Source organism: Nesoenas mayeri (assembly GCF_963082525.1).
Source record: "Nesoenas mayeri genome assembly, chromosome: 5".
In the NCBI taxonomy this organism is placed as follows: domain Eukaryota; kingdom Metazoa; phylum Chordata; class Aves; order Columbiformes; family Columbidae; genus Nesoenas; species Nesoenas mayeri.
In genome coordinates, this window is record NC_137548.1 from 3,928,483 (window position 1) to 3,941,763 (window position 13,281).

The 13,281-nt window shown below is 48.0% G+C and overlaps 1 protein-coding gene across 1 annotated transcript in view; it reads right to left on the bottom strand.

Annotated features, from left to right (window-relative positions):
• Window positions 1-986: 986 nt before the first annotated feature.
• KTN1 (kinectin 1) overlaps window positions 987-13,281 on the bottom strand; it is a gene marked incomplete at its 5' end in the record, with an annotated part of 56,361 nt that continues 44,066 nt past the window's right edge. Inside the window, 4 exons of the mRNA XM_080345407.1 lie at window positions 987-1,240; window positions 8,992-9,084; window positions 10,333-10,416; window positions 13,140-13,223. Coding sequence (XP_080201533.1) covers window positions 1,088-1,240; window positions 8,992-9,084; window positions 10,333-10,416; window positions 13,140-13,223 — 414 coding nt within the window. The 3' untranslated portion in view covers window positions 987-1,087. The remainder of the gene's footprint in view (window positions 1,241-8,991; window positions 9,085-10,332; window positions 10,417-13,139; window positions 13,224-13,281) is intronic.

A 13,281-nucleotide genomic window follows, 5' to 3' on the forward strand; every position in this document is an offset into this window, starting at 1 on the left:
GAAAGGGTGAAAACATAAATAAGGCTTTAATTTGGCAAAATATAATACAATGCCTTCTGCTATCCTCAAATTAACGATTCCCCCGTGACTTCATTCTGCAAAAGAAACACAAAACATCATGTCAGGCGAGTAGTTGCTGAAGGGCAGCGGTCAAGCAAATCCGCCCCATGCCAGCAGCTTCGTTAACATCGGCAGCTTCGTTAACATCGGCCCATAACGAAGCTCAGAGGAACGAGCCGGGTGGTGGAGGCTGAGCAGGAACAGGCGCCCAGAGCAGAGGCCAAGGCACAGCCAACACCTTCCTCCCACGTCCACTAAGCCTGTCCTAAGAGATTAGGCTCACCCCACTGTCACCACCCTTAAGACCAGCTTTGCTGTATTATAGAAGTGGGAGAAATACCTAAATTTGGGGGAAACAAAAAAACAAGTCCCCATCCTCAGTAGAGGAGCAGGAGTTCTGACACTCTGAGGCTCCACTCCTCCCAACCCACCTTACAAGCTGCATCAGCTTCCCAAGGAAGTTTAGTCTCAGGCTTATCCAACCATTAGCTAACGTTGGGCTGTTTAAGAAGTTTACCAGCATGATGCAGTCAACCACAAAGGCTATATAATAAAATAAAAGCTTTGTTCGCGTGTCTGTAATTGGATAAAGAGTTCACGCCAGACTGACGCTTCAGATACTCATATCCCCGTGACCGCAGCAAGGCGCTGCTGCCAGCTCAGTGGGTTACTCGAAATCCTCCATCCCAAAGCAATCAGAGCATGGAAGTGCAGACATTTTACCCATGTAACGAAAAGGAAAGAAACAAGGGGGCAGAACAGGGGGAGAACAAAGCTTTGGGAAACCTGCTGCGTGAAGTGGCAAAACGTGGAAGGGAAGGACAGAGTTACGTGCCCAGAAAGGGACACAGGGATGTGAGATTAGACCCAGCTAACTGAAGTGTGGATCCCAAGAGGGACAAATCCAGTTCCTATTAGAAGCTTTTAATGAATTACACAGAGAAACACTCAGATTGACACCTCACTGGTTATATCTGAACACAGTCCCACCATCACAGACCAGTGTCCTTCCTGACAGCCACCCAGTTCAACTGGACGGCCACCAGTTGCACCCACCTACTAGCTGGTAGTGTTCTCTTCCCTTTGACAGCATTTGGCTTACTGACACAAGCAGCTTCTTGAGATGACCTACATCCTGGTTAAGATTCACCGCCACATTTAGTCTTTTATCAGTCAATTCCTGGAAGAAGAAAAAAAAAAAAAAATCATTAAAAGCTCATTTGCAATCTAATTACCACAAAAGCCTAGAATTAGATCCTCCATATAAGGCTGCGAGTCCTTGTGCAGATGGGAACAATTCTTGTAAGTCAGAGGGTTACGGCCACATTTAAAGAGAACACGGTTCAAAGTCAAGAAGCTGTTTCCCATTCCAGGGAATAACCTGCACATGCCAAACACTGACAAGAGCATCGCTGGCCCCCCACTCTCAGCTCTCACCCTCAGGACTCCCCTCACTCACTGCTTCCAGGAATTGCACTTGGAAGTACAGCTCATCCAGCCTCAGAAATTATCACCCCTCGTCACCAAGCCTCGTTGAAACCCCTCACACGCAAGAGCAGGTTTTCTATTCCGCTAAGCACAGGGAGGGATGTCTTCTGACCGTGCAGCTGGAACAACAAGGCTGCTGGACCACCAAGGACTTGGTCTGCATGAGGATCTGTGGGATGGTGTCCTCAGTGGTAGGTAATACCCACGCACAAGGCAGCTCCAGCTGTGAAGCCAACCAAAACAGCTGGATACACATCTTTCCTGACCACATTCATGGTTATAAATATGGAAAGGGGGAGTGTCAGGAGGATGGAGCCAGGCTCTTCTCGGTGACAACCAGTGATAAGTCAAAGGGGCAATGGCTACAAACTGGGACACAGGAGGTTCCCCTTAAATATGAGAAGAAACTTGTTCCTGGTGAGGGTGGCAGAGCCTGGCCCAGGCTGCCCAGGGGGCTGTGGAGTCTCCTTCTGTGCAGACATTCCAACCCGCCTGGACACCTTCCTGTGTAACCTCATCTGGGTGTTCCTGCTCCATGGGGGGATTGCACTGGATGAGCTTTCCAGGTCCCTTCCAACCCCTGACATCCTGTGATTCTGTGGTTCCTCACCCACACCGCAGCACTGGGGCTCTCGCTGATGCTCAGGACACACGCTGCTGTGTTCGTGTCCCTGGTTCACCCTCTGCTCCGAGCCCTTGGGAAATTCCCACTTGCCAGCGGCACCCAGATTGGGATGAGGATGTCACAAAGCCCCCTAAGAACCAGTCAACACAGGGAAACGGGAAAAGAAAACAGAAACAGAAGAAAGAAAGCTACCAAGAGCTAGAAAACTGGTTTCTTGCTCCAAAATGAAAACGCTGAGCTTGCATTTTTAAAACAAGTGCCTTTTTTCTTTTTTAAGGAGCTCAAGAGTTTATTAATAGGGAAGTGTCACAACTCAGACTCTTCCCCTCCTGCCTGCCCTCCTTCTCAGTCAGTCTCACTGAGCTAACAGCACTATAATCCCTGCTTTATTATCTTTATTGATTAGCTCCTCCAGAGACACACAGAGAACTCCACATCCCAAACACACATTACTGCTCCCCATTCACCTCGTAAGGCAGACGTGCGGGTAACCTGTTGGGAGAGCTTTCCCCTCGCAATTTAACAGCTAAAAGTAAGCAAATCCGCCCTGGCATCAGCGGTACAGAAGTACCCAATTCTCACCATGAGCACAGAAGTGTTTGCAAGTGCTCAGCGTCCGCCAACTCTGCTCCAACCAAACGCAGTTTTACTAGCAGAATGAGACCGATGTGTAATGCTGTTGCAAATGTCTCCCTAGGGTTTCAGGGGAATTAGAGTGAGTTCAGAGAGGGCCACTTTTCCAGCTCCCGTCTGGCTGAAAATGCCGCTAGACTTGCTGTAACGTGGAGAGAACAGTAAATCAAACTCAACCACCTGCACCATTATAGAAACTACTCTGGGCTCAGGCAAGAGAACAAAGTAATATATATATTGCAAAGCTCTTGAGTGCAACCTGTAAACATTTTTCTACCGTAAAAAAAAATCATTTGGAATCTGTATTAGCATAGCCTTAACCTATTTTATTAAAGTAGAAAATCAGGTCTGCCAAGATTGAGAATTGGCTTCGCAATCTCACATGGATTGATGGAAGGGGAAAGGCACAGCAATTAGCATCCCAGCAAATGAATGAATCGCAGCGCTGACCAACAGCGCTGGGTACGAGTTCCTGTGCACAAGCAGGGGCAATGAAGGAGCCTTTTGGTTCACCCTCAGCCCTGGGAATTCTTCTTCTCTCCCTGATTTGCTGCTTCTCCCTCTGTTTTGTGGCTTCACTGATCTCAAGCAGCATTTACTCATGAATTATAGACACAACCCCAACCCTCCCAGGGCCAATCCTGACCAGCTCCCAATGGATCTGGGCTCAACACAGCCACACAGGCTTGCAATGCTACAAACTCAGGGAAGAGCAGCTGGAAAGCTGCCCAGTGGAAAAGGACCTGGGGGAGTTGGTTGACAGTGGCTGAACACGAGTCAGTGTGTGCACAGGTGGCCAAAAAGGCCACCAGCACCCTGGCTGGTACCAGCACCCTGGCTGGTACCAGCACCCTGGCTGGTACCAGCACCCTGGCTGGTACCAGCACCCTGGCTGGTACCAGCACTGGTGTGGCCAACAGGCCCAGGGCATTGACCGTCCCTGTGCTGGGACCTGGGGAGGCCAAACCACAAATCCTGGGGGGCAGTTTTGGGTCCCTCACACAAAGAAAGTCCTTGAGGTGCTGGAGCGAGTGGAGAGAAGGGAACGGAGCTGGTGAGGGGCTGGAGCACAAGTGTGATGGGAGTGGCTGAGGGACTTGGGGGGTTCAGCTGGAGAACAGGAGCTGAGGGGAGACCTTCTGATCTCTGAACTGCCTGAAAGGAGCTTGGAGCCAGGGGGGGGTCGGGCTCTGCTCCCCAGGAACAAGCACCAGGAGCAGAGGAAACGGCCTCAAGTTGCGCCAGGGGAGGTTGAGGTTGGATCTGGGGAACAGTTTCTTCCCCAAAGGGCTGTGGGGCATTGGAACAGGCTGCCCAGGGCAGTGCTGGAGTCATCATCCCTGGAGGGATTTAAAAGACAGAAATGAAGTTCTCAGGGACATGGGGAAGAGGTGGATTTGACAATGCCAGGTTAACGGTTGGATTCTATAATCTTAAAGGTTTGTTCCAACAAAATGATTCTATGGTTCTATGCAGCAGCTTCTGCTAACCCAGAAGTTCAAGGTCGCCTTAAGCTGTGCCTCAGCCCCACACTCTGACTCAAGACAAAGTCTTGTTTTGGGATACGAGGATGAAGAGAGGAAGAGGATGGTAGCGGGAGCCCTGCAATCACAGAGCTGGTAGCTAAGACAGGCACCGAACTGACACATTCCCCTCCACCATGCTTTACATGTACAGCATGTTCAGTGACGGAGTGTTTTACACTGAGATTTGAGGGGGAAAGCACATTAGATTTCATATAAGCCTCAAAATAAGTTTATTGGCTGAGCGAGCTGCTGAATATAAATGACTTCTTTAAAGCATACTAAAAGGTACCCTTTAGTCATCGTCTAGTCCCATAAGTGACAAGGGAGCTGATTAGAAAAATCAAATGGTCTATTTTTTAAAATAGGAAAGCAGTATAAAGAAAACACATAGAATGCGTTTGAGGGTTTTACACAAGCATCATTTCTCAATTTTGTGGGTTAGTTTCAGTACCCAGAAGGAACAAATATGCTCATTTTTGAGCATGTGTTTTTGAGTCCTTCTTAAAAAGAGAGACACTGTTGCTAGGTGGAAGTGGCTGGAAGACTTTCTTTTTTAATCTGAGAGCTATTTTAAGCCGGGTTTTTAGGCTTCTGGGGAGACAGCCTTTTTCTTCTTCTTCTCAGAAAAGGAAAGCAGCAAAAAGGGCTTGGGGAAGATGATAGTGTTCTAATTCCAGTCTCTGCCAATGGCTGCCTGTCAGGAGAACTGTTGAGACAATTAACATATTTTTACTAATGAAGGCTTAATTACAGGTTTATTAGGACTGTTTTTCCACACTCCTCTTCCGAATAAAGCCATGGATATTCTAGAGGAAACCTGGTTATGGTTCCACAACGTGCCCACACAATCACAGGGAGCAATGCACGAGCCAGGGGTGTTATGCAAATTAAGGCTAAAGCAATTAAATCAAACTAGCTTATTGGGGCCACCTCAGGTCACATCGAATGACACCCGGCTCAGGAGGGCTCACCAGTGTCACAAAACACAAAATACCATCACTGAGGGCAATGCTGTTCTGACATATCACTTGGATAAGCTGTAAAGACATCACGGGGGCAAGGAGTGTGGCACTGGTTTGAAAAAGGGCTTTCTTTTAGCTCCATCCTGCTGCAGACAGGGACACAGAGCACCCGACTGTCACTGTCACACCTGCTGGCAACAGAGCAGAGGGCTCAGCAGAGCCACTGTCCCTCTGATGAGCCCACAGCACAAGGGTCGATCAGCATCCACCGGCAATCGCTCTGCAAAAGCCATTTTGTTCCTGCTAACGACTATGAAGGCAAAAGCTTTCCTGCAGCACTCCTCAGAGGACTCCGAGCTTCCTCTCGCAGCTGATCAAGATACTTACTGTCAGCAGCTAAAAGGAGTCCATATAAATTATCCCACACAGAGTCACAGAAAGTCAGGGGTTGGAAGGGCCCTGGAAAGCTCATCCAGTGCAATCCCCCCATGGAGCAGGAACACCCAGATGAGGTTACACAGGAAGGTGTCCAGGCGGGTTGGAATGTCTGCACAGAAGGAGACTCCACAACCCCCCTGGGCAGCCTGGGCCAGGCTCTGACACCCTCACCACGAAGAAGTTTCTTCTCATATTTAAGTGGAACCTCCTGTGTTGCAGTTTGTACCCATTACCCCTTGTCCTATCATTGGTTGTCACCGAGAAGAGCCTGGCTCCATCCTCCTGACACTCACCCTTTCCATATTGATCCCCATGTATGAGTCCCCCCTCAGTGTCCTCTTGTCCAGCTCCAGAGCCCCAGCTCCCTCAGCCTTTCCTCACACGGGAGATGCTCCACTCCCTTCAGCATCTTGGTGGCTGCGCTGGACTCTCTCCAGCAGTTCCCTGTCCTGCTGGAACTGAGGGGCCACAACTGGACACAAGATTCCAGGTGTGGTCTCCCCAGGGCAGAGCAGAGGGGCAGGAGAACCTCTCTGACCTACTGACCACCCCCTTCTAATCCACCCCAGGTACCATTGCCCTTCCTGGCCACAAGGGCCCAGTGCTGGCTCATGGTCATCCTGCTGTCCCCCAGGACCCCCAGGTCCCTTTCCCCTACACTGCTCTCCAACAGGTCATTCCCCAACTTATACTGGAACCTGGGGTTGTTCCTACCCAGATTCAAGACTCTACATTTTCCCTTGTTACGTTTCATTAAATTTTTCCCTGCCCAGCTCTCCATCCTGTCCAGGTCTCTGAATGGCAGCACAGCTTCCAGTGTCAGTCACTCCTCCCACCTTGGTGTCATCAGCAAACTTGCTGACAGTCATTCTATTCCCTCTTCTAAGTCATTGATGAATATATTGAATAACACCGGCCCCAGCACTGCCTCCTGAGACACTGCACTAGATACAGGCTTCAACTCGACTCTGCCTCATTGACCATGACTCTCTGGCTTCTTCCTTTCAGCCAGTGTTCAGTCCACCTCACTACCCGATCGTCCAGACCGCACTCCCCCAGTTCAGCTGTGAGGATGCTGTGGGAGACTGTGTCAAATGCTTTACTGAAATCAAGATAGACCACATCCACTGCTCTACCATCATCTATCCACCTTGTTATATCCTCATAAAAGGCTATGAGGTTGGTCAAGCACAACTTCCCCTTGGGGAAGCCATGTTGACTGCTCCTAATGACCCTCTTATCCTTGGTGCCATCTCAAGGCACATCAAGGATAATTTGTTCCATCACCTTTCCAGGGATGGAGGTGAAGCTGACCCATCTATAGTTACCTGGGTCCTCCTTCCTGCCCTTTTTGAAGACTGGAGTGACATTTGCTTTCCTCCAATCCTCGGGCACCTCTCCCGCTTCCCAAGACTTGGCAAAGATGATGGAGAGCGGTCCAGCAATGACCTCAGCCAGCTCCCTCAGCACCCATGGGTGCATCCCATCCTGACCCATGGATTTATGGACGTCCAGACTATTTAATTGCTCCCTAACCCAGTCCTCATCAACCCAGGCAAACTCCTCCATTGTCCTGCCCTCCTCTGTGGCCTTAGCAGTACGGGGCTCCTCAGGACAGCCTCCAGCAGAGTAGACAGAGAAGGCATTCAGTAACTCTGCCTTCTCTGTATCTTCTGTCACCAGGGCACTCACCTCGTTCATCAGTGGGCCTACACTGCCTCTGGTGTTAGTTTTATCTGCCACATATTTGAAAAAGCTCTTTCTGCTGCCTTTGACCCCTCTCACCAGGTTTAATTCTAAGACAGCCTTAGCTTTCCTAGTTGCCTCCCTATACCCTCTGACAACAGCCTTATATTCTCCCAATTGGCCAGCCCCTCCTTCCATGATCTATAAACTCTTCTCTTCCACTTGAGCTTACCCAGCAGCTCCCTGTTTAACCACGCAGGTCTCCTCGCTCCCTTCCTTGACTTCCTATGTGTCGGGATGCTCTGATCTCAAGCTTGGAAGAAGCAGTTCTTGAATGCTAACCAACCATCTTGGACCCCTTTACCTTCAAGTAGCCTGTCCCATAGGATTTCCCCTATAATTGCTTGAAAAGGCCAAAGTTGGCCCTACTGAAGTCGAGGGTTGTGATTTGTCCTATCAGCTAGTGCTCCTTTGCCCCTCAAACAACAGCGTTTCCTTCCACCCCATCTATCAGAAGAAAATGGGTAACGAGTTCCACCAATACTGCTTAGCTGTGTAAAACGCGTTGGGAAGGCATCTGCTTCAGGCTTCTCCTGCCCAACCACCTTCTGGAAAGCTGTTCTGAAGTTACTTTGAAGCTGGTGTGAAAGCTCTCATTTCCGGAGGGGGAGAAGCCCGGTTACAATGCCACAACTCAATCACTTGCACATGTGATGTCTTTTTAGCGCCAGTACTTGGCAGACCAGCTACACCAGCAGTTCATCAACCACTCAGGCGAGTTCCCTGCAAGCATAACAGGCCACCCCAGACAGAGTCCACTCCATTCCAGACCCTGCAACTGCAACATCCTTCCTGGGGGATATTAAACCACCATCAACCTGGAGAGCTGCCCACCCCCAGCACGAGGCTCAAGTCCGTTGCTTATTGAAGCTCAAGCTAATAAGATTATTTTACTGCTGGACCACTTCTAGGTCAGCACAAATCTCCAGGAACAGCTGAAGATGAATTTGGGCACCTACCAGTAGCCAAGGACAGGTTTTTGCCCAGAGGACCAGAGTGGCCAACATTCTTTCAAAAGCCATCCCCTGCCTTAGTGTTACAGGCACAGCAGACTGTCTTCTGTCTTTGACATTAGAGTTGTCAGCAAGTGCCAAACCAACAGTTAATATTTTAAGCTCATTTAGTATCCTGCAGATTTATTTCCAGCTCCTCTTCTTGAAGTGACAAGTCTGGGGAACTTCCCCAGATTCTTCTCACTTCAACCCAAACCAACAACCCTTTGGAAGCCCAGATCTCATGTCCAGAATCTCTTCCCTTTCATCCTTGCAAATTTGAGCTATAAGAAAGAGGTCAAGATGCAGATGACAGCGGAACTCCTGAGGCTTAAAGAGATATCAGCATCCCTGGGATACAGCTCCAGGACATCACCCTGACAAGTTTTAGGACAGAAATTTTTATCAAGCCTTAATTTACCATCAGCAGCACACATTCTGTTCCTGTGCTGGACCTCACTTCCCAAAGTTCAGAGTTCTCAAGATATTTGGCATAGCATGGGCTCAAAAGAAACACTCACCGACTCTGTACAAACGTCGCTGTTTTCTATAACATTGGCATCCCCAACAACTTTTCCAATTTCTCTCTCGAGAGATGCCAAAGACTCTTGTGCCTGCAAGGGAGAAACAACAATTAGCAAAGGTTGAGCTGCAAACCCCCATCTTTCCGAGAGCACTAGAGACACAGAAAATCACTGTTCAGGAGGAAATCTGTTTTATGCCAGATTTGCTCAGGGGACCAACACATTTGCCAAGATTGACATGTCTCCTTACAATCAGCATGGTGCATGTCAGACTGCCTGCATTTGAAAGCAATTCTGCGGGGAAGCTTTAATAGTCTTGTGTCAAGTTATTAGGTAAAAATTGTGCAGCAAATTTTTCATGCAAGAATAGCAGCCCAGGCAGGTCTCCAAAAGCCTAATCACCGATCTGCATTTATATAGAATATACCACGAACCAGGGACATCAGCACAGCTCGCTACGTATGTCAACATCCAATATAATTGTCCTGAGCAAAATAACTTTGAACAGCTTATTTCAGCAGGTCTCCTTTAGCTTCTAACCTCCTAGAAGTGTTTTTGTGATCATCTGTCCCTGGTCGCCCCATCAACAGCTCTCCCCACTCCAGTACTGCAAGAATTCAGCCCAATTTCTTTAATGATGCAGATGGAACACGCTGTTACACAGTCCGGAGCCCCAGCTCAGCCGCTCTGCAGCCTATTCTTGTCTCCATTTATCAACTCTCCCATGAGAAGCTCATTTTTGGGGTGACAGACAGCACTGAGACCTCTCATGCTTAAACATTTCCCAGCCCAATCCATCTTGCAGGAGCGGCTGGTGGGGAAGAGCAGAGGAAACCCTCCTGCTCGGCTCATCGACTTTGCATGGAGCTGACTTGAAAGATTTGCAGTCTCCTGGGTTATAGCCGATTTGTAACCACACAAAAACGTGCAGACAGCTTGTAAAGCAACTTGTAATCCACTGTGCCATTCGAGACTGGATTTAAAAGCTCCAGGCTGTGGTGGGGGCTTTTTGTTAGGCTGGGTTTCTTTAAATAATTATCTGTCAGCCCCCAATTGCCACTCGTTTCCACTGGCATAAAATTATCACGGACAAGAGGCTTTCAAGAAGGATAATTAAGCAGAGCTGTTTGCTGCATTTTTATCATTTCAACAGACACGCAGGTGTCTTGCACGAGCTCTTACACACACAGTCCTCATCATCTGGGGAACCAGCGAGTGGAGCAGGATACCCCACCAGGCACCAGTCTGCTCAAATCACATTTTCCAGCTCTGCAAGACCACAGATCTTGAGGATTTCGATAACATTTAAATCTGCGACTCTCAAAGGTCTCTGCTCACCTTGGGCAAGTCACCAGCCACCTTCTGTCTCTCGTTCTGATCCACTTTGAGTTTCGTTAGTGTTTCGTTTAGCTGTGTTTTCAGCTGCAAAACAGTAACAAAGAAAACCAGTTTCCCTCACACACGCACAGAGATTTCATCTGTCTGTCCCACGGATTAACCCAGTGCACACTGATTGCAAAGGGAGTAAGATTACTAACAATTATTGCACACACTGGATTAGTCAACATGTACAATGAGGTTTACAAGGACAGTGAAGGAAGAGAGACTCCATCTGTAAAGATAAACGTAAAGAATGGAAACTACAGAAGAAAGGACAGTTGGCATCAGCTTCATTACAGCTGGTTTCAACTTTTACACTATATTGCCAGTAGGAATATTAGCAATACTGACAGTATATAAGCCTCTCCAGTGCTCTTATCACATAAGTCAGCCAAGACTTCAACATAATTCACAGTAAATATGCAAAAAATGTAGATTGTCATCTTCCCAATTCAGGCTAAACAGTCACTTTACTGCTGAATAAACCAAAAAGCTCTACTTGTCATCTTAATAAAGCACCACTTACTACAACTTTGTTGACTTAACCAATCTGTTAATGTCACATCAAGGCATGAATCACTGACAGGGGTATATTAAGTTGTCGATTGTGTTTAAGATTCAATCCAAAAAGCGAAACTATTTCAGTGAAGAGGGATGAATACTTGGTACTGGCTGCCCTTAAACTACAGCCTTCCAAAGGATAGCACCATTTTTTTCAAAGAAGATTTCAATTGCTCTTCAACACAACATACAGAACCAGCCACAGCACTTGAGGCTTGAGCCTCAAATCAGAGTGCTAACAAGAAGCTCGAGTGCCAATTTTGTTGAATTTGTGCCTCTGAAGTGCACTGTGCTAATGTTCACTATTCCTGCTGTCAATCTTCTTGGGAGCCAGTAGGGGATTAAAGCAGCGAACAATAGGCTACTCAGAGCCCTGAATTCTCCCCAATTCCAAATCTCTGCATTATATGTGTCTCCTCTTTGGAAGGTTTCCCCCTTTGGAGCACCTAGACGGGTGGATGCTGTTTTTTCTACATTTTAAGGAAGCGCTCGAGCTCTTCTGCAGTTTCAGCTTCTCTCCTTGCTCGCCTTATAAATTAGGGGAAAATACATTTTGATATCCCATCATTTCTATTCCCCAGCCTCCTGCCTACCGCAAAAAACACAGATAAATACTGGACAGCATTCCTGAGCCATTTACATGCAGGTAGTTGTTTACCACCCCCTCATGCTCCCACCAGCACAGCATCATCTGACTGCAGAGTCAAGTGGCCCTCGCAGGGAGCTCAGCTTTTTAAGCTTTTGTTGTTACAGACATAATAGATTGTTGCCTCTTATATTCAAGAGGTTGGTGTTCACTGATTAACTCCAAGATCCGCATTCAATTCCCACTTCCCTCGCTTTCAAAACGCGAGGCTTTGGTTGCTGAGGCGGGATGCTAATCGATGCTGTACTAGACTTGCCAAGTATTCTATTACACTTAAGCAGATTATTATTGTGGTGATTTTTGTTTAAATCAACTGTTTTAACCCAGTTACATTAGCAGCAGTACCCTGATGAGATCAGCAGCTCAGTCTGCAGTGACAGACCATCCCATCAACTACTCTAAAACCCAAAGACGTGGTGACAGAGACAAATCTTCCTCAATTAGGGCCCAAAAAGCAGGAGAGCATCATTCAAACGCAAGCAGAGGAAGGATCTAACTGCTCCTGCAGCCGTAAAAAAAACACACTGAAACAAATGAGAAGCGAAAGGAAAACTGGAAAACCAGGTTCCAGTATAAGTTGGGGAATGACCTATTAGAGAGCAGCGTAGGGGAAAGGGACCTGGGGGTCCTGGGGACAGCAGGATGACCATGAGCCAGCACTGGGCCCTTGTGGCCAGGAAGCCAATGGTACCTGGGGTGGGTTAGAAGGGGGTGGTCAGTAGGTCAGAGAGGTTCTCCTGCCCCTCTGCTCTGCCCTGGGGAGACCACACCTGCAATCTTGTGTCCAGTTGTGGCCCCTCAGTTCCAGCAGGACAGGGAACTGCTGGAGAGAGTCCAGCGCAGCCACCAAGATGCTGAAGGGAGTGGAGCATCTCCCGTGTGAGGAAAGGCTGAGGGAGCTGGGGCTCTGGAGCTGGACAAGAGGACACTGAGAGGGGACTCATACATGGGGATCAATATGGAAAGGGTGAGTGTCAGGAGGATGGAGCCAGGCTCTTCTCGGTGACAACCAGTGACAGGACAAGGGGTAAGGGATTCAAACTGGGAACCTCCTGTGTTCACTTAAATTTGAGAAGAAACTCCTCAGTGAGGGTGGCAGAGCCTGGCCCAGGCTGCCCAGGGAGGTTGTGGAGTCTCCTTCTGTGCAGACATTCCAACCCGCCTGGACACCTTCCTGTGTAACCTCATCTGGGTGTTCCTGCTCCATGGGGGGATTGCACTGGATGAGCTTTCCAGGTCCCTTCCAACCCCTGACGTTCTGTGATTCTGACACATGGTATTTGCTGTTGGGTATGTCTGCACTGTAAAACATTGATTCTCAAGAAGTTTCAGGGATGAAAGTCTTACAGACTTTGGAAAAAGTCTTCAGAACCAGACATGCTATTGTTAGGAGCAGAGAAAGAGACAAATTGTAGAAGTCAGACTACATAAATGATTGCAACGGACAAAAATATCAAGCTGAAGAGGTTAGCAGAACAGACAGGATTTGAAATAAGTCTCCGCTTCAATAAGTATGCTGGGAGCCTAGTTGGGGCCCAGCGGAGAACAAGCTTCTTACCAAATTTAACTCTTCATTCTGTCTTACTGCTTCAGAATATGAATCATCAAGTTTTTTCTGCAATTCAGTCAACAGATCTTTGAGCTGAAATGAAGTTTAGAGTTTTAAGATTTGTCTCCTTAGGATGCCCACTTTTCTTCTG